The 22,526-nt window shown below is 36.8% G+C and overlaps 1 protein-coding gene across 1 annotated transcript in view; it reads right to left on the bottom strand.

Moving 5' to 3' along the window:
- CFAP47 (cilia and flagella associated protein 47) overlaps nucleotides 1-22,526 on the bottom strand; it is a 437,978-nt gene that overhangs the window by 132,457 nt on the left and 282,995 nt on the right. Inside the window, exons 45-47 of the mRNA XM_078364097.1 lie at nucleotides 3,919-4,115; nucleotides 2,831-2,974; nucleotides 2,056-2,229 (exon numbers count right to left, since the gene is read on the bottom strand). Of these exons, the coding sequence (XP_078220223.1) occupies nucleotides 2,056-2,229; nucleotides 2,831-2,974; nucleotides 3,919-4,115 (515 nt within the window). The remainder of the gene's footprint in view (nucleotides 1-2,055; nucleotides 2,230-2,830; nucleotides 2,975-3,918; nucleotides 4,116-22,526) is intronic.

Genomic DNA, 22,526 nt, shown 5'->3' with positions numbered 1-22,526 from the left:
ATTTAAAAGAATATACTGAGTCTAGTCTATGGTAACATATTATCAAAGTGGAGTGGTACAGCAAGCAGTTGAAAATAAAGTGCTGAAGCTAACATATACCTCTTGAATAAATGTGTGAATTTGTTATTTGTATTTAGATGACAGCTTGAAGCCAGGAAACTGCCAAGTGGGAGGTCATATAGAATTAAGGATGCTTTTGATGCATGAAACTTGAAATCAGAAGATTAGATGAATAAAAAGACCAGATAAGTAATAATCAAGGCTTGATTATAATAATCCAATGTTAAGGAATTAATGTCAAAGAAATAAGAAATATAGATTAATATAGAAGGTGAATAACATTAAGAAGGGAGGTCAACAGTGTCAAACATTACAGGTTACCTGATGAGTTAATTGAGGTCACAGTAAAGGAAAATCAATGAAATAAAAGGCAACCTGAGGAATGGGGCAAAATATTTGCAAATTACATAGGTGACAAGAGGATAATAGTTAAAATTCATTAGTGTATTTTCATGCTGCTGATAAAGACATACCCAAGAATGGGTAATTTACCAAGAAAAAGATGTTTAACGGACTCACAGTTCTACATGGCTGGAGAGGAATCATTATCATGATGGAAAGCAAAAGACATGTCATATATGGCAGGAAGCAAGACAGGACATGTGCAGGGGAACTTCCCTTTATAAAACCATCAGATCTCATGAGACTTATTCATTATCATGAGATCACCATGGGAAAAACCCGTCCATATGATTCAATTATTTCCCACTGGGTCCCACCCAAACACATGGGAATTATGGGAGCTACAATCCAAGATGAGATTTGAATGGGGACACAAGCAAACCATATCATAAAATACAAGGAAAGCACAACTCAACAGAAAAAAACACAAACAAACAAAAAAACATATATTAAAATCCAGATATCCCAAGAAAAAAAGGGGAAAGGACTAGGTTTTGATTTTGAAGGTAAGAGATAGCAGTAAATAATTTGAGCTAGACATTAAAAGATAAGAGTTTCATTTAAAATATTACTTCCATTTGCATTCTAGAAAGACGGAAGAAGAAAACCAAGGCACATATTAATCAAGGTTACACAAAAAGCAAAGAGTAAACCCAGAGAACTTACAAACTTTTGTAGTCCCCTCTAAAACTGAATTCAGGCATTTACAATGTGTAGATATTTGAAGTTTCTTTTGAGCATCCTATTGAGTAAATAATTATTTGTAGATAAATGTAGGAGTGAGTGGAAAATGATATTTAAAGATTGGTTTAAACAAACCAAGTGAAGAAGGCAGAGTAAAATGCTTCACAAAAAATAAGGATATAGGCCAGGCACAGTGGCTCACGACTGTAATCCCAGCATTTTGGGAGGCCAAGGTGGGTGGATGACTTGAGGCCAGGGGTTTGATACCAGCCTGGCCAACATGGTGAAGCCCCATCTATCTCTACAAAAAAATATAAAAAGTAGCTGGTCATGGTGGCACATGCCTGTAATCACAGCTACTTGGGAGGCTAACACATAAGAATCACTTGAACCCAGAAGATGGAGGGTTGCAGCGAGCTGAGATCACACCACTGCCCTCCAAACTGAGCAACAGACAAATAAAAAAATAAAATAAAAAATAAATAAGTAAAAGGATGTAAACAATTATTTATTCCTTAATATTTCCACTATTATTCACCCTGGTAAATGATAGGTTACACTTCTGAAATTTTCTTGTGCCTACAGATTTCACATTAAAATTTTAAAAGATGTTTCTAAATATTTTTGAAAACACCTTTTACTATCATGTACAATTTTTTCAATGAGAAGTACATGACTCAAATAAGTAGATTTTAATGTGCTTCATTTATTTCATCCTAATTCAACTTCATAATTGAAATTATACTTAAAAGCTGTTGGACCAATAATAGGTAGGACTGTAAACATCTTATGTGACATTTCTTCTCTGATTAAGTAAAATTAAATGTTTAAAAAATTGTTTGCAATTATATTTCATGTAATCCACTACATTCAGAAGACAACACTTTCACACTACAAATAAATTTTTACCTTAAATGTCAGGGCAGTAGTTGCAAAATTAGGCAATATTATAGGTCTTTCTGTCTCATTGCCTACTTGACATTCCACAGTGATGTTGTCCAAGGCCACAGGGTTTTTTCCAACCCCTTTTATGTCAAAGATGTGCTCCATACCATCTACTTCATTTTGTAGAATAAGTTTACCCTACAAGAAACCATACAAATTTCAGGTCTAAAGGAGTCACAGTTAAATGTTAACTTCTGTTATCTTATTAATCTTGCATCTGGTTAATAAAATAAGTTTGTAGAGGGGTATTAACCATTGACTTTTTCAACACACAAATACATGCTTCTACTGAACACATAAAGACAAATTTCTGGTGAAAAGTCATTTATTTCTCATTACCCTCTCTAAATTACAGAGTATATATAGGCATTCTCATACACAGCAATTATATGCATGTCTACTTCCAGGTAAAAGAAATATCGTGTTAAGAAAGTATTTTCTGATAAACCAATTTCTTTAATGAATAAAAAACAAAGAAATTATCTTGCTTTATTGAGTATATTGTATAAAATGAATTTGAATGCTAGTATTCAAAGATAAAAATATTGTTACTTTTATAATGTTTATGCCTCAAATTAAAACGTGTTAAAGTTTTAAGTAAAAATAGTCAAATCCACGGAAAATATTAAGTTTTCTGCTAAAAAGCTGTGTTATCAATTAAAAGACTAATGTCATATATTAGTTTATTAACTAATGATAGTATTAATTAATACTGGGGAAAATGTCAATGAGTTCATACCATTATGACACATTCCATAATAGGTTTGAATGTGAGAGGATATTTCACAGTTTCACCTGATTGAACACGTAAAAAAGAAGGTCCATAAAACCAATCTCCTTCTATAGTAACTTGACATTTCCATCTATTCATCGTTTGATTTTTCTAAAGTATGAAAAAGGTAAAAAAACATCAGAGAGATGACATTGATGAAATTGAATTACATATGAATTCTTGGTAATTTTTATAACATTATATATTGATATATTGTATTTTTAATTGCATTTCTTAAGAATCACCATTGGAAAGTCATTTGTTAAGAATAAATATCAAAAATACATACATAACGCATAATGATAACTACATGTTCTTTCTAGGTCATGTAAGAGCACTGCCTAATAGATCTATCCAAGGATTATTTAATATCTAAAGAAATATCCCTTTGTCTTACTTACTAACTACCATTAAAATGATAAAATGGCCTTAGAGGACATACTTGACTCCTAATTAGAGGTAATAACAGATATTCTAACTGGTAGATTGTTCACGTAGCAGATTATATTTGTCATCAGAACAAAAATTCATGCTTCAGATTGATTCTTGTCATGCCTTTAATAATTAGACAAACAAATAAACCAGAAAAGTCAATTTATCCCTCTAAAAATCCAAAGTTCTTTACAATTATCTTACCTTCTTTTATACTATATTGTCACTTTGACTAAAAGCAGCCAAGCTACAGCCAATTATTGCTGTCAGTGCCTATGAACCCATCTTAACCAAGTGTTAGATCACAATAGAATTTAGAGTAGAGTGATCTGAGAGTCCACAGCTCTGCTTGTTGAAGTAAGAAGCAATTTAACCATACATTAAGGACATTGGAGTTAATTGCTTTTAGCAAAGAGATCCAGCAGAAGTGATTAATGAGATGGGTCTCATAATAACATTGAAATTTTGGAAGAGATTCTGACATAAATATGAAGAAATAATTGAAAGCAGATAAGACAATCAGAAATTTGTAATAATTCGAGATGAGATGAGAGGTCTGGAGGACTTTAATTGACACAGTGGCAATGAGAATAAAGAAAGGTACCAAAAATGTTTATACATACTATTGGAATATTCTGAGTAAGAGCTTTAAATGCTGGTGTTTCAAATTTGAAGCTGGCCTCTGGTTGTTCTTCATTCACAATACCTTCAACATGATAGGCACGCACATCATATCTTGACTGCAATAAAATTTTACAAGGGTAGCGTCCAGGATGGAGAGGAACAAACTTTAAAGGAACTGGAACAGACTGACCCGAATCTATAAAAATAATTTTAAAACAGTTCATTGAAAATCACATAAATCACAAAATTCATCTTGGTAAGCAATACTTAATATTATTGTATTACATTGTACTGCATAACCTAGAATAGGTTTCACTGGATAACACACTACCTCTAAATCTCCAGGGCTTACTATGCAAGCTGATTTATCAATTCGAGTATATATACTGCATAGGTCAGAGAACAGTCTGCTCCTCAAAATCACTCAGGACTCCCTACTGTGTCAGATACCACTATCTTGCAGCTGTACCATAAGGAACATCTCTGCTCTTTAGCTGAGAGGTAAGGAGAAAATGAATGACTAGAATTTTGCTCAAGAACTTTTAAGTTTTCAGCTCAAAATTAATACACATTGCATTTAAGTGGCCAGACCCAGTTTTGTGACTTTATCTAATTGAAAGGGGGATGAGACATAAGGAAATATATGCAATATTAGATAAGCTTTACTGTCTGCCACATTTCAATGACTTAGAGGTGCTCTGTCCCACAGCAATCAAAATAATTTGCAAGTTGGCTAGCAGACAGAAATAATTTTTTCATAGTTAATAACCTAGGGAATCAGAAAGAAGCATGTGTAATTAATACTTCTCAAAACACCTTGTTATAACCTTTATCTCAGGTTAATAGCTAGCTTTATTTCTTATGCTAGGTGGGCTATTTGCATTTTTTCCTTTCAGGCAACACCACTTTTTCTCTGAAAGTCACCATTTTCTTAGTCTCCATAAAGTGAGAAAATAATTATAAAAATTTGGCAACCCTAAAGTAGAATACAGTATAAGTAAAACTTTCATGGATAGTGCCAAAATATTTAGATAATCAATGAACAACAAATGATTTTTTTAAATGTCTGATGCCTAATTTTGTGCAAGGAAGTTCTCTGAAACCAAGAAAACAAATCAATGGACCAGACACAAATTATGACATTAATTGGCTACAATTTTAATTCTCTCACATTGAATACTTCAAATGTGAAAGGTGGCATGCTATTTTCAAATGCAATTAAATTTATATGCCAAGATATGCAAGAACATTAATTAGTCTAAATCCTTTAAAAGAGTTTGTGTGTTATAAATTATACATTATATGATGTTATGTATCTTTTTAATCAAAAATATACAGAACATATTGCATATCTATGTTGCTATATATAATACAGTGTATATAATGTATAACATTACATTTAATAGTACATATTAAAACATGCTGATAATGGATAACATTTGAAATCTGTGTGACATCCAACAAGTCCAAGACTATCAGCTGGTATAAGGAGAAAACAGTTACACTTAAAGGCTGTCAGAACGTTATTTTTACTCTATCCTATTCAAGTATAAACCTAATTTTAGAATACATTTTTTTCTTGGCAAAAAGGACTCCAAACACATTCTATCATCTGTTCTTCATTGATTACTTTTATACTGAGAGAGGTATTTGGTTGTAGCCATCACAATAGAACAAATCAGACAGAAAATTATTTGATGAAACATTGTTTTAATAGAAATAAAGAGAACTTATTTTTTTCTTGAACAGCATGAAATAAAAATATTTAGAATATATAATTTAAATAGAATTCTATTAATTTTATTTTAATGAGAAACTGTTAGGAAAATTTTAAGAATTATACAATATCTATTATTTTCATCAAAGATTAAAAAAAACTCTAGCTATTTCATGGTAAACAATCATTGCAGCGCACAAGTTCAAGTATAAAATTTCTGTCAAAAGCTTTATGTTACACATTACTTTTTCCAAAAAAAGTTCATTTCCTAATGATTGCTGAGTCTGAAAGTTAAAGCCAAAGACATTCTTAAGTGTACATTTTCCAACTCATAAAATGTTTATGAGCAAGGACTTAGGGACCACACAATGTCAGCCCCTCTCCCTTACAAATCCCAAAACAAAAACCATTATAATAGTGGAATGTGTGGAAATTATAGTTTTACTTTTGATGATATATTTATATATCAATATCAGTTTCTTTTTAAATACCAAAAATAATTTTATTGAATTGTTTAAGAAACATAAGTAGGGGTTATATATATTATAAATAAGAGATCACTTCTGGGTTAAGATATTTATTTGCCAGTATTTGATTCCCCCTGAGATGTAAACTAGCAGAGGTAGAAACCATTTTGATCTTTAGAAATTTTACTGGACACATTGTGCTACCATATCATAATGGAATTTGTTTTCCTAAATTTATTTCCAATCCCAGACTATAGCAAATGCTGTCTATGTCTTGATGTGTTGTCCCCTTTACATATGCCTTACAAGGCATGGATTTTTGGATAACTATGACTTCCTCCTAGAAATTTCTCTCTAGACACAGTATGGTACTCAATCCTCACACAGATCAGCTGGAAGTGGTAATAAAAGCCTGCAGGAGCAGTACCAAACCAAAAATTGATCAAAATTTGTCAAACAAACAAACAAACAAATGAACAAAAAAAACCTGTTTCCTTGCCCTTTGGTTAGAATAACTCTGAGGTGAATTCGACACCAACTTCCAGAAGTCCCCAGTGGGACTGAGCCCCACTTAACACCCCCAGAATTGGTTTCTTTTTGCATTCTCCTACTCCACTACTTGCTTTGAGATCACCTCTTAAACTACTTGCTCTCAAGACCAGATCTCAGCTTAAAACCTGCCCTAAATCCCAGGATAAAGAGGTTCCTGTCCTGCTCTTTATGCTTACTATGGCTTTACTCTGAGCCTCCTCTGGCATTACCTCTCTACAGGTGTAATGAGTACATGGGCCCAATGGGACAGATCTATATGGATCCCAGTCCTGCCCATGGTTCAAATTCAGGAGACATTATAATTCACAATCCATAGTGCCTTGATCCTATTTACAGTGCTTTCACAAGACTCTTCTCTAGGCCAGTCCTCCTGATAGAAGACTCCTAGAATTGTGCAGTAACTAAGAGGTCACTCTTAGGACAGTATGGAGCAAGAGTAAGTATGTGGGCTGACATATCCACGTTTAAACATTAGAACCATTAGAGTGCATGTTAGAGTTAAAAGAGAGAAGAGAATGGTGTGGGCACCTGACTAGCACCCAGCTACCCTGTGCTGTCATTTTCTACTGCAAAACTTTAAGGCATCAAAACATTCTAAATTCAAACTTAGTCTTCAAATTTCTAATAAAGTTAGATTTGCTAAAATGGAATAATAGAATGTATTCTATTTTGAAATGTGTTCATTTGATTTATATGTTTTTAAAATTTAGATGTATGTTATGTGGACTTCCATTTGTACTTTTTTATTTTTTTTCTCTTTGCATTTTAGTGTGGGATTTTTTTTCTTTTATTTTTTCTTTTTGTATTTATTTTATTTTTCCCATTTGTACTCTTGACTTGGACATAACAAATGTTAGGGACTATCTGGATCCGTCCCTTCCATCCCTACTCAACTCAGATGTAGTTAACCTGTTACCTTTTCTTTACAAGTGTGGCAATTGTCAGGATTCTATACATAAGGCAACCAAATACATGCAAAATACCAAAATTACAATTACTGAAGAAAATAAACACAAAGAAAGAATTTGTAGAAGACTATGTCATTTCATTTAATTTTAATTATTGGAAGAAATCAGTGCTATCTACAGTTTTTCAAATAACCCATGACAAATATACTATGTTTAGATCCTAGAATAGTTCATAGTTGGAACAAAAAATCAATATCACTGTTATGGTCATCCACCACTGCATAACAAACTACCCCAAAACTTAGTGATTGAAAGCAACAACCATTTATTTGCTCATAATTATGTAGCCTCAGCTCATTTGGGACAGCTTGTCATCTCCACATCGGGCACTACCTGGGTATTTTGACCTGTGTATGTCCTGGATATTGACTGTAGTCTTTGGACCTCATCTGGGAATTCTGTCCATGAGCACTCTAATCCTGTATGAGATGAGCCCAATCATTTTTGATAGAGTACAGAAGAATTACCAGCAGCAAAAAAGAGACTAATGTAAAAGAGGCTATCAAATATCTGCTTCTTTCCCATTCCTAAATGATCCATTGTCCAAAGTAAGTCACATGGCCACCACCAGGTCAGTGAGGCAAGTGAGACTATACAAAACCTGTGTCTAGGCAGATATGATCCACTTGGGCTTTTACTTTAATAATCCACAATGTCCTAACTGCAGAGAAAGAGACACGTATAAAACTAGTGACCTAAAAAAGATAAAATCAACTGAGAGTTAGAAACCCTTTTCTTCAGTTTTGGTTCTAATTCTACATTGTGTGACCTTAAGCAAACAAAGTTTTTTTCAAACTCAACTTTTTCTTTTTTTCTTTTTCCTTTCACTTTTCAACCACAAGTTTATTTTCTAAATTTACTCCATATATTTTTAATATCAGAAAAGGGTTTATTCTCTGCCCCGCCCCCCACTGGAGACAATGTAGTCCCTCCCAGATATTTTTGGCATGTGATTTAAAAAGGAAAACCATCTAAAAATAGTTGTGAAAACTAAGACATAAGCAGTATATTAATATTCTCCCACCTATTTAAGAACATAGATTTTTTTTGAAACAATTTTTAGTTTTATTATTTTTTTAATTTTAGCTTTCATTTTAGACATGGGGGGTACCTGTGTTGAATTTTTATACGGGTATATTGGATGCAGGTAGTGGGTATAGTACCCAATAAGCAGTTTTTTAACCCTCACTCCCCTCCAAACTTCTTAATCTGTTTCAATGAGTGGGATTTGATTAATAGCTTTAAAAAATTATGTTTTCTGGCTTAGATGGACTGTGTATGAACAATATTTAAAATCGAATTAACATATTAAACAAAGGAATCTGAAGTTAATCTGGTGGAAGTAGAATGAGGAGCAAGAAATCCCCATTTACTTCCACTTCCTCACTATAGATAAGCCAAAGCACTTCAAAAGTATTTTTGGGCTTCATAGAATATAATTTAGTAAACTAATTTATTAGACTTGTTTCTACCTTAATATGTCATAACTGTATAAAAACACATTCAACATGTGGAAGAGATGAAGTGATACAGTAAGTTGAACACCGCCTTCTACAGTAGTTTTTGGTATATTATTAGCAAACAGTAAGAGCTTTTAATTAAGAAAATGAACAATCAAGAATGAATAATTATATTTATTATATATATAATCATATAATATTTATTATAAATAGACATGAATAATTATATTTTAGAGAATTTTTTGGCTTATTTGCTAATCACACTGCTACCTACTACTGAAAACTTTTAATGTAGGCTTTTTTTCTATTACATAAGTCAAAAGACTAACTTACCTGCTCTCTTAGGCCATTCTTGCATTTCCCAGAAATACCTGAGACTGAGAAATTTATTTAATTATAAAAAGCTTAATTTCCTCATGGTTCTGCAAGCTATAAAGGAAGCATAGAAGCATCTGCTTGGCTTCTGGGGAGGACCCAGGAAACTTACAATCATGGCAGAAGACAAAGCAAGAGTAGGCATCTTATATAGCAGGGACATGAGCAAGAGAAGAGAGTGGGGAATACATACACTTTTAAACAACCAGACCTCACTAGAACTTACTCACTATCCTGAGTACAGCATCAAGAGGACGGTGCTAAACCATTCATGTGAAAACACCCCCACGATCCAATCACCTCCTACTAGTTCCCACTTCCAATACAGTGATTACGATTTGAAATGAGATTTGAACGAGGATACAGATCCAAACCATATCACAGGTAAAGTGAAATTTTTCCCATTTTACTTACTTTATTATTTTTTTGAAGGCACATGAGTATCTGACTCATACTCTAGAAAAGTAAGTGATTGTGTGCTAACAACTGCTCATTACTGTTTCCTCTTTAATAAAAATATGAAATGTGACCATTAATATAAAAAAATTCAGCAATTAAAAACTTTGCAGTGTTTATTTTGTAAAAAATTTGTATTAGTAGAAATTTTGCTTAATAAGGTCCACACAGAAAACTAAAAAAAAAATTTTCTCTGAGGTAGATTTGCTGCTTAAATTGTTATATTGACTATAATATTCAATAAAATAATTTAAAATAATAAAGACCTATCTTATTATTGACAAATTAATATTGGTTAAAATTGGTTTTATTACTTAAGAAGAGGTTGAACTTCTTTTCCTTTTCTATCACCAGCAAGATTTAAAATAATATAATACTTAGGGGGTAAGAGACAAAGAGTGATAGGAAGATAGAGGGGAAGGGAAGAGGAAAGAAAGCAAGAAAATAAGAAGAACGGAAGATAAAAATAAAGGAGAGGGGAATAGAAATTGAGGAAGGAAAAGGAAAAGTATTTGGAATACTAAAAGTATGTCATGTGACCCTTTTTACCTGATCAACCTCAAATTCCTGAGAGCCCTGGACTTGCCTTCCATGAAGTTCATATCTGCCAGCAGACTGGTGTGCAGTCTACTTGTTCCCTGTCTGATTTTACTGAAAAGTTGTAAGTGCACTTTATCCCAGGTGCCCTAAAGCACAGGGAAAAAAGGTCACAGACAGATGTCAGAGCACTGTAGTATGTGAATGTCAAGGATGGCCAATCATTACCTGCACAGCAAAGCTAGTCTTAATAGCTACAGAAAAACCTATTCTTAGTAATTTTGTTGTTCAAATCTAGTAGGGCTTTACTAATTTTCTGTCTGCTTGATCTGTCAATTATTCAGAGTGGTCTAATAAGATCTTCTACTGTAATTTAGAATTTGTTTATTTCTGTTTTTATACTAATTTTTTCCTTTATATTTTTGAGAATATGTGTTTAGGTATAAATAATTTCAATTTTTTTCTCTAAGTTGGATTTTTTCCTTTTTTAAATTAAGTAATACATATTTACCATAAAGTCTACTTATTTTAATATTAATTTATCTATGCTAGCTATTTTATGATTAGTAAATATGTGGTATAGGTTTTTTGATATTTTACCAGGTAATTTTATAAACAGTATATAGCGACATTTTAGCTTTCATTGTGAAAATATCACCTTTTATAGTTTTGTCTGCTCATATTTATTGTGATTCATTATATATTTGTGCTTAACATTTCACTTTATGCCATACTTTTCCACATTTTGTTCTTTTCTATTGAATTCATCAAGATTTGTTTATTTTTATTTATGTCTCTACTGGTTTAGAAATTATACATTCTATCTCTATACTTTTCATTGCCCCAAATAGTCGACATCTATACTTCACATAAAAATATCTTACAATAATTCAACCCTGCTCCCTAAAATGTAAGAACCTTACATGTCTATAATTACAAACCCTTCCTTATAATGTTGTTGTCTAGTAATTGAACTCACTTTGTTTTGATAACACCTGAATTACCAGGCAAGTTGGAAAGGGAGGCTGGACATGCTTTGTTATACCCTCTCCCTTTTGGAGTTTAGACACAACTGACCAGCATTAAGATTAACATAGATATCATAAAACTGATGAAAGAGACTCTGTGTGGCAAAAAGAAATCAAATTCCATACTGACTCTGGTATAGCATCACATGACAAAAAACAAACCCTGAATGAAATAAAATCATTTTACCCCCAAATACATATCTTTGACATATTTTGAAATGGCCTTGCAAAACTGTCTTTTGTGGGAGTAATTTTGCATTTACACAGAATCTTCATTAATGCATCTAGGCCTTTTCTGATCTAGAGAGATTCATCTCTGACACCTTCTAAGGCAGACGCATCTGACACCTTCTAAGGCCGGGAAAAAAAAAAAGCATTCACCATCTATTCTCTCTAAAACGTGCTATCTGGAAGCTTCAGCTACATAATAGGAACCTTCCACAACTCCATTTATCTTAACTCAAGCATTTCTTTCCAGGACTGAAAGTCTTTAGCTTAATTCTTTAACCCAATTGCCAACCAGAATACCTTTTAATCCTTCTATAACTGTAATAAGCCCTTCCTATCCTCACTTTGAGATGTTCAGCTTTTCTAGGCCAAACCAATGCATACACTATATGTATTGCCTTATGCCTTCGCCATAACTTGTCTCCCTAAAATGTATAAAACCAAACTGTAACTCAACCATCTCAGGCCCTTTCTCAAGATCTCCTGAGATGGTTCTCTTGCCTACGGTCCTCATATTGGCTCAGAATAGACCTTTGTAAGTATTTCACAGAGTCTGGCTTTTTCATCAACAAAATGCACCACAACTCACTAAGACTCTTCCCATCTCTGCCACCACTACTACCAGATCTTCATGTGAGATTCATATATCATTGATAGGGTGATGCTCCTCCATGTAATCCCCTACAGTTGTGGTCATTTTTGGGAATTCCTCATAGGATACACAGAAATGGCTGGCTGCTGTTGAATTTTTGGATTTCTGTAGGCCTTCATGGGTCATTTAGGAGGGGACATATCAAGGAGCTCTAGCTTGATAGCATTTTAAATAGTAAGCTTTCTGTACTTTTCTAGGAAGACAAAATTACCCAAAGAAAATATCTGACACAAGATTTCACTTTCTAATTAACCCCTCCATAAGGAAGGAAGCAAGGGATTGCTGCCAGCAAATTAACTTTATACTTTGCATTTTCATTTCTGAATACCATGAACTTTCTCTAATTGTCCTGTATTAAAAATGAAATCTGTTTTGAACAGGGTTTATTTTTAAGTTCTTGCAGACTGATTTACTAAGTGTGCAATTTAGTATGAATGAGCTGCTAGCACACCAATAAACAGCATGTTATCTAGGACTTAAAATAATGGAAAAGACTACTAAAATTTCTGATTAAATGCCTCCCTAGATATATAATTCTAGAGCATATGTTTACCACTGAAGACCTAACAGAAAGAGTAAGAAATTTTTTAAAGTTCACTTTTTGTATGTGCCAGCTCTATGTCTAAAATATAAGGCAATGAAAGGCAAAGTGAGTCATTTATCAAACTGAAAATACATTAAAACTATAAGGATAAAGAATATATGCAGTCTTGGAAATTACCATTATGTTGATTTGGTTCTATTACATTATTTGACTTAAAGTGTATTTTTTAAAATAACATAGAACACAATCAAGCCTCATTGTAGTTTGGTACATGCAGAGTTTGAGGTAAGAATTTGGTATGAGCAGAAAACCAAAATGTTAGTAGGACATATATTTGCAACTAAACGAAGTAAGACTCTGACTATGAGAAGATAGGTATGTGAGGGCAGCAGGAAAAAGGCATATCCATTAAGTAACGGTTATCACTGGGGTTGCCTAAAGTAAGAAGCAAGCTTAAAATAAAGCAAGTCACACAGAGAAAAGAAGAAATGGGTAAGGCTGGTATGAAAGAGGCCAATTCCACAATTAAGAAAGACCGGCCATGTGTGGTGGATCACGCCTGTAATCCCAACACTTTGGGAGGCTGAGGTGGGCAAATCACAAGTTCGAGACCAGCCTGGCCAACATAGTGAAACCCCGTCTCTACTAAAACACTAAATACAAAAATTAGCTAGGCACAGTGGTGCCTGCCTATAGTTCCAGCCACTTGGGAGGCTGAGGCAGGAGGATTGCTTGAACCAGGGAGGCGGCTGTTGTCTCAAAAAAAAATGGAAAGAAAGAAAGAGACCCAGGATCCCTAAGTTGAGGGAAAGATTCCTGTTTATGGGGCTTAGAGCTATCCAAAACAATGATGGATGGCAAGAAGAGTATACCAGTACCCAGGGAAGGAGCCTGGCAGCAACAAACCAGGCTTTTAAGAAATAAAGTAGAAACGTAGGCCTGAGTGCTGGGACAGACATGACAGAAGGAAATCTATCCCAAAGGTGGATCATGCTGAAATCAGCTTTGCAAAAGGTGTAACTGAGAAAATAATGACAGTGAAAGAAATCTTATCTAACCGAGTCCATCTTGCTTTTAACGTCCAAGCCGTCCTTGTTTATTCCTGGGCCTGAGTCAAACCAACTTTGGGAGGAACTTATTTTATAATTTAACTTTGAAACAAAGACAGTAACAGCTCTTTCCCAAAACAAACCCCCTTCCTGCCTGGAGATTAGCCTGCCTTTACAGAACAAATTAGACAAAAGATTAGAAATCATGGCTTTGGAGTCAAGCAGTTGGAGGCTATAAGATTATGAACCTCCCCATATTGCTCCTGGGGATAACATCACTATTGTAAAACCCAAGATCAGTGATTCAGGTATTTTGTAGACCCCGTACTGGATGGATCTGCTGCCACGTGCCAGATCATAAACTGGCTCATCTGGTCCTGTGGCCTCTACCCAGGAACTGACTCACTGCAAGAGGATGGCTTCAACCCCCTATGATTTTACCTCCATTCTGACCAATCAGCAATCCCCACTTCTCGAGCCCCTACCTGCCAAATTATCCTTAAAAAGTCCAATCCTAGAATTACTGGGAAGACTGATTTGAGTAATAAAACAACTCGGGTCTCCCATACAGCCAACTCTGCATAAATTAAACTCTATGTCTATTACAATTCCCCTGTGTTGATAAATTGGCTCTGTCTAGGCAGAAGGCAAGGAGAACCCATTGGGTGGTTACAATGCAAATGAAGAGCCAGGGCTAACAGATCTAGCATCAGACTGGTACTCACTAGACCGCAAGTATGACATGGGAGACTGGTGGTCAGAACAGATGGGTTTCTGGATCCCACTCCTGAGATAAAAATTGACTCAGGACCTGGGATGGAACATATCAACAGGGATGGTAGGGGGAAGGGAAAGAAACCAGAAATTTTCTACATTTAATGCTACTGACAATATAACTAGTAGACTTCTTTAAAATAACAGTATGACAACATTTTAGTATGTGATAAATTTTATGTGCTTCCTCCAATTCCTTTGTTGCCACCACCTCTAGCAACCTTAGCCACTTCTTTTTTTTTCCAGGTTCCTATGCTTGGGGGAACCTCCATCTTGTGCCAGAAGCAATAGAGCCCAACCCCTTGACTGCTGCTTTACAACCAAGCAGACTGGCTACATGCTCAATTTCAGGCTCCTTTTGCCCTGGTAGAGCATGGAATCTGACACCTTAGCTAGAGAATGCCACCTTAAATGCTAGGGCCTTTAACTCCCCATGGAGTAAAGTTTAGCAGACAGGTACAAGAGACAAGGAGGTTAAACATGCAAATAAAATTCCTTTTTTCTCTCTCACATTGATTGCTCAAGCTTACTTTCCAGAGACACCTGCTGCGCAATCTGATGCATATACAGTCATGCACTATGGAAGAGTTTTGGTCAACCACTGAGTGCAGGATATGATGGTTGTCCTATAAGATTATAATGGAGATGAAGAATTCCTATTGCCTAGTGATGTCATAATATCCTGCTGCAATGCATATTATGTGGTGATGCTATGAACAAACCCATTGAGCTGCCAGTGTTCTAAAAGTCTAGCACATACAATTATGTACAGTTCATAATATTTTTTAAATATATTACCAGAATATATTTACTGTGGTAAATAATTACCAGACTGTATTGCTGATTTATGTATTTATTGTACTATACATTTTCTTGTCACTTTAGGGTGTACTTCTTCTACTTATTTTTTTTAAAAATTAACAGTAAAATACTCTCAGGCAATTACTTCAGGAGCTATTTCAGAATAAAATATTGTTATTATAGTTATTATAGGAGATGACAGCTCTATGCACGTTACTGCGCCTAAAGACCTTCCAGTATGGGACAAGATGTGGAGGTGGAAGACGGCGATACTGATGATCCTGACTCTGTGTAGGCCTGGGGTACTGTGTGTGCTTGTGTCTTAGTTTTTAATAAAGAAGTTTAAGAAGTAAAATAAAGTTTAAAATAAGTTTATAGGGGGAGGACTCAAGATGGCACTGTGAGAACAACCCAGGATTGGAGCTCTTCTCATTGAATCTGCAAACGGTGAGTCAGAGCGGCATTTCCAGACTGATCTTTGTTGCCCACAGAACGGGGAAACTCCCAAGTATAAAAAAGACACGGGACGCCAGGCAGTAGGTCTGCCTGGCGAAGCCGGCAGCCGGGGCGGCGGCGGCCGGCCGGCCCTACCCAGCAATCCCCACAGGGCGCGCTTGTCCGGGTGCCCTGTTGAACCGGCAACCTGAGACTTGAGAGGGCTGGACTTGAGACTGAACGAGACTTGGACAGTAGGCCAGCCAAGGGGATTGCAGGGATTGGGATACCCAGTGGGACGAACAAAACCGCGATTTCAAACTATCCGGAGCAGACGGTCTGAGACGCTCTGTGGGGGAGGGTCGTCCACCACTACCGAGGCAACCCACCCCAACTGAGATACACGCCCACTGCTGACGCAGCCAGCCGTTGCCGAGGCAACCCGCCCCAACTGAGATACACGCCCACTGCTGATGCAGCCAGCCGTTGCCGAGGCAACCCGCCCCAACTGAGATACACGCCCATTGCTGACTCAGCCAGCCGTTGCCGAGGCAACCCGTCCCTACTGAGATACACGCCCACTGCTGACGCAGCCTGCCGTTGCTGAGGCAACACGCTACAACTAAGAGACTCCGCCGCAGGGCGTGGCGGAGACCACAGCAGAGCCCGCAGGAACAGCGCGAATCACACAACAGCAGGGCGGAGCCTCGGCAGCCAAACAGTGGCTAGTCTGCTTTCTAGCTGGGCAGGACACCTGATCGGACATCCAAAAATAAAGCCCAAACCCCTCAACACAGAGCATTTGAGAAAAAAAAAAAAAGGGTTTTTTAATGAGCTCTGTTGCAGCAGAATAAAACATAGCAGCCTAACAGCCCTGAATGAACAACAGAGTGCACAGCTCAGCAATTAAACCCCTATAAAGTACAAACTGTCTCCTCAAGCAGCTCCCTGACCCCTCTATATCCAAAAGACTGACATTAGGCAGGCATCATCCTGGGACAAAGAGAGCAGAAAAAGAAACTGGTAGCATCCCTCGCTGTGCCACAGCTACTAGAGGTGCACCCCAGACAAGCAGGGTCTGGAGTGGACCTCAGCAGTCGTACAGCGAAGGGGCTAGACTGGTAGAAGGAAAACCAAGCAACAGAAATACTTCATCATCAACATTCTGGGTGTCCACTCAGAGACCCAAACGAAAAGTCAGCAACTACGCAGATGACCAGCGGACAAATCCACAAAGATGGGAAGAAACCAGCGCAAAAAGGAGGAAAACACCCGAAACCAGAACACCTCGCCTCCTAGAAAGGACCAAAACTCCTCACCAGCAAGGGAGCAAAGCTGGACGGAGAATGACTGTGACGAAATGACGGAATTAGACTTCAGAAGATGGATAATGAGAAACTTTTGTGAGCTAAAAGATCATGTATTAAATCAATGCAAAGAAACTAAGAACCTTGAAAAAAGATTTGAAAAAAGATTCGAGGAAATGATAACAAGAATGGATACCTTAGAGAGGAATATGAATGAATTAAAGGAGCTGAAAAACACAATACGAGAACTTCACGAAGCAAACACAAGTTTCAATAGCCGAATTGACCAAGCAGAAGAAAGAATATCTGAAGTCGAAGACCAACTCAATGAAATAAAACGAGAAACCAAGATCAGAGAAAAAAGCGCAAAAAGGAATGAACAAAGTCTCCAAGAAATGTGGGACTATGAGAAAAGACCTAACCTACGTTTGATAGGTGTACCAGAAGGGGACGAAGAGAATGAATCCCAGCTGGAAAATACTCTTCAGGACATCATCCGGGAAAATTCCCCCCACCTAGCAAGACAAGCCAACACTCAATTGCAGGAAATACAGAGAACACCACAAAGATATTCCACAAGAAGAGCAACCCCAAGGCACATAATCGTCAGACTCAACAGGGTTGAAATAAAGGAGAGACTACTAAGGGCAGCCAGAGAGAAAGGTCGGGTCACCCACAAAGGGAAGCCCATCAGACTCACAACAGATCTCTCGGCAGAAACACTACAAGCCAGAAGAGAGTGGGGGCCAATATTCAACATTCTTAAAGAAAAGAACTTTCAACCCAGAATTTCATATCCAGCCAAACTGAGCTTCAGAAGTGAAGGAAGAATAAAATCCTTTGCGAACAAGCAAGTACTCAGAGATTTTGTCACCACCAGGCCTGCTTTACAAGAGCTCCTAAAAGAGGCACTACACATAGAAAGGATCAATCAGTACCAGCCATTCCAAAATCACACTGAATGCTAAAGAGCTTCAACATAATGAAGAATCTACAACAACTAACAGGCAAAACAGCCACTTAGCATCAAAATGGCAGTATCAAATTCACACATAACAATATTAACCCTAAATGTAAATGGACTAAAAGCACCAATCAAAAGACACAGACTGGCAAATTGGATAAAAATCCAAAACCCATCAGTGTGCTGTATCCAGGAAACCCATCTCACATGCAAGGATACACAAAGGCTCAAAATAAAGGGATGGAGGAAGATTTACCAAGCTAATGGAAAGCAAAAAAAAAGCAGGAGTTGCAATTCTCATCTCTGATAAAATAGACTTTAAAGCAACAAAGATCAAAAGAGACAAAGAAGGCCATTACATAATGGTAAAAGGATCGATACAACAAGAAGAGCTAACGATCCTAAACATATATGGACCCAACACAGGAGCACCCAGATACATAAGGCAAGTTCTTAATGACTTACAGAAGGACTTAGACTCCCACACAATAATAGTGGGAGACTTTAACACTCCACTGTCAATACTAGACAGATCAACCAGACAGAAAATCAATAACGATATCCAGGGCTTGAACTCAGACCTGGAGCAAGCAAACCTGGTGGACATTTACAGAACTCTCCACCCCAAATCCACAGAATACACATTCTTCTCAGCACCACATCACACCTACTCTAAAATTGACCACATAATTGGAAGTAAAGCACTGCTCAACAAATGCAAAACAACTGAAATCATAACAAACAGCCTCTCAGACCATAGTGCAATCAAGTTAGAACTCAGAATTCAGAAACCGACCCAGAACCGCACAGCTTCATGGAAACTGAACAACTGGCTCTTGAATGTTGACTGGGTAAACAACGAAATGAAGGCAGAAATAAAGAAGTTCTTCGAAACCAATGAGAACGAAGACACAACGTGCCAGAACCTCTGGGACACATTTAAAGCAGTCTCTAGAGGAAAGTATATAGCAATAAGTGCCCATATGAGGAGAATGGAGAGATCCAAAATTGACACCTATCATCAAAATTGAAAGAGCTAGAGGAGCAAGATCAAAAAAACTCAAAACCCAGCAGAAGACAAGAAATTACTAAGATCAGAGCTGAGCTGAAGGAGATTGAGACACGAAAAACCCTTCAAAAAATCAATAAATCCAAGAGCTGGTTTTTTGAAAAGATAAACAAAATAGACAGACCACTAGCCAGATTGATTAAAAAGAAAAGAGAGAACAACCAAATAGATGCAATAAAAAATGATAAAGGGGAAATCACCACAGATTCCACAGAAATTCAAACCATCATCAGAGAATATTACAAACAACTATATGCACTTAAACTAGTAAACCTGGAAGAAATGGATAAATTCCTGGACTCCTGTGTCCTCCCAAGCCTAAACCAGGAGGAAGCTGAAACTATGAATAGACTAATAACAACGTCTGAAGTCGAGGCTGCAATTAAGAGCCTACCTCACAAAAAAAGCCCAGGTCCAGACGGGTTCACAGCCGAAGTCTACCAGACACACAAGGAGGAGCTGGTACCATTCCTTCTAAAACTATTTCAAACAATCCAAAAAGAGGGAATCCTTCCCAAATCATTTTATGAGACCAACATCATCCTGATACCAAAACCCGGCAGAGACCCAACGAGAAAAGAAAACTTCAGGCCAATATCCATGATGAACATAGATGCAAAAATCTTCAATAAAATATTGGCAAGCCGATTGCAACAGCAAATCAAAAAACTTATTCATCATGATCAAGTAGGATTCATCCCGGGGATGCAAGGCTGGTTCAACATACGCAAGTCTATCAACATAATTCACCACATAAACAGAACCAAAAACAAAAACCACATGATTATCTCAATTGACGCAGAGAAGGCACTTGACAAAATTCAACAGCCCTTTATGCTAAAAACCCTCAATAAACTCGGTATCGATGGAACGTATCACAAAGTAATAAAAGCTATTTATGACAAACCAACAGCCAATATCATACTGAATGGGCAAAAACTGGAAGCATTCCCTTTGAAATCTGGCACTAGACAAGGATGCCCTCTCTCACCACTCCTATTCAATATAGTACTGAAAGTTCTAGCCAGAGCAATCAGGCAAGAAAAAGAAATAAAGGGTATTCAAATAGGAAAGGTGGAAGCCAAATTGTCTCTATTTGCAGACGACATGATAGTATACCTAGAAGACCCCATCGCCTCAGCCCAAAAACTCCTGAAACTGATAAGCAACTTCAGCAAAGTCTCAGGATATAAAATCAATGTGCAAAAATCACAAGCATTCCTCTACACCAATAACAGACTTAAAGAAAGCCAAATCAAGAGCGAACTGCCATTCGCAATTGCTACAAAAAGAATAAAATACCTTGGAATACAACTCACAAGGAACGTAAGGGACCTCTTCAAGGAGAACTACAAACCACTGCTCAACAAAATCAGAGAGGACACAAACAGATGGAGAAATATTCCATGTTCATGGTTAAGAAGAATTAATATCGTGAAAATGGCTATACTGCCCAAAGTAATTTACAGAATCAACGCTATCCCCATCAAGCTACCATTGACTTTCTTCACAGAACTGGAAAAAACCACCAGGAACTTCATATGGAACCAAAAGAGAGCCCGCATAGCCAAGTCAATTCTAAGCAAAAAGAACACAGCGGGGGGCATCACACTACCGGACTTCCAACTATACTACAAGGCTACAGTAATCAAAACAGCATGGTACTGGTACCAAAACAGAGATATAGACCAATGGAACAAAACAGAGGCACCGGAGGCAACACAACATACATACAACTATACAATCTTTGATAAACCTGACAAAAACAAGCAATGGGGCAAGGATTCCATGTTTAACAAATGGTGTTGGGAAAACTGGCTAGCCATGTGCAGAAAGCAGAAACTGGACCCCTTCCTGACACCTTACACTAAAATTAACTCCAGATGGATTAAAGACTTAAACATAAGACCTGGCACCATAAAAACCCTAGAAGGAAATCTAGGCAAAACTATCCAGGACATAGGAGTAGGCAAGGACTTCATGAACAAAACACCAAAAGCATTGGCAACAAAAGCCAAAATAGACAAATGGGACCTAATGAAACTCCACAGCTTCTGCACGGCAAAAGAAACACTCACTAGAGTGGATCGGCAACCAACAGAATGGGAAAAAATTTTCGCAGTCTACCCATCTGACAAAGGGCTGATATCCAGAATTTACAAACAACTCAAGCAGATTTACAGGAAAAAAACAAACAAGCCCATTCAAAAGTGGGCAAAGGATATGAACAGATACTTTATGAAAGAAGACATATATGAGGCCAACAATCATATGAAAAAATGCTCATCGTCACTGTTCATCAGAGAGATGCAAATCAAAACCACATTGAGATACCATCTCACGCCAGTTAGAATGGCGATCATTAAAAAATCTGGAGACAACAGATGCTGGAGAGGATGTGGAGAAAAAGGAACACTTTTACACTGTTGGTGGGAGTGTAAATTAGTTCAACCATTGTGGAAGACAGTGTGGCGATTCCTCAAGGCCTTAGAAATAGAAATTCCATTTGACCCAGCAATCCTATTACTGGGTATATATCCAAAAGACTATAAATCGTTCTACTATAAGGACACATGTACACGAATGTTCATTGCAGCACTGTTTACAATAGCAAAGACCTGGAATCAACCCAAATGCCCATTGATAATAGACTGGATTGGAAAAATGTGGCACATATACACCATGGAATATTATGCAGCAATCAGAAATGATGAGTTCGTGTCGTTTGTAGGGACATGGATGAATCTGGAGAACATCATCCTCAGCAAACTGACACAAGAACAGAAAATGAAACACCGCATATTCTCACTCATAGGTGGGTGATGAAAAATGAGAACACATGGACACAGAAAGGGGAGTACTAAACACTGGGGTCTATTGGGGGGAAAAGGGGAGGGCCAGTGGGAGGGGGAGTTGGGGAGGGATAGCCTGGGGAGAAATGCCAAATGTGGGTGAAGGGGAGAAGAAAAGCAAAGCACACTGCCATGTGTGTACCTACGCAACTGTCTTGCATGCTCTGCTCATGTACCCCAAAACCTATAATCCAATAAAAAATTTAAAAAAATAATAATAATAAGTTTATAGAATAAAGATATGAAGAAAATATTTTTGTACAGCTATATATGTGTTTGAGCTAAGTTTTATTACAAAAGTCAGCAAGTTTAAAAAAATTAAGAAGTTTATAAAGCAAAAAAGTTAAAGTTAGCCAAGATTCATTCATTGTT

This window comes from Callithrix jacchus, chromosome X (assembly GCF_049354715.1).
Source record: "Callithrix jacchus isolate 240 chromosome X, calJac240_pri, whole genome shotgun sequence".
Lineage (NCBI taxonomy): Eukaryota > Metazoa > Chordata > Mammalia > Primates > Cebidae > Callithrix > Callithrix jacchus.
This window is presented reverse-complemented; position numbering and strand designations above follow the sequence as displayed.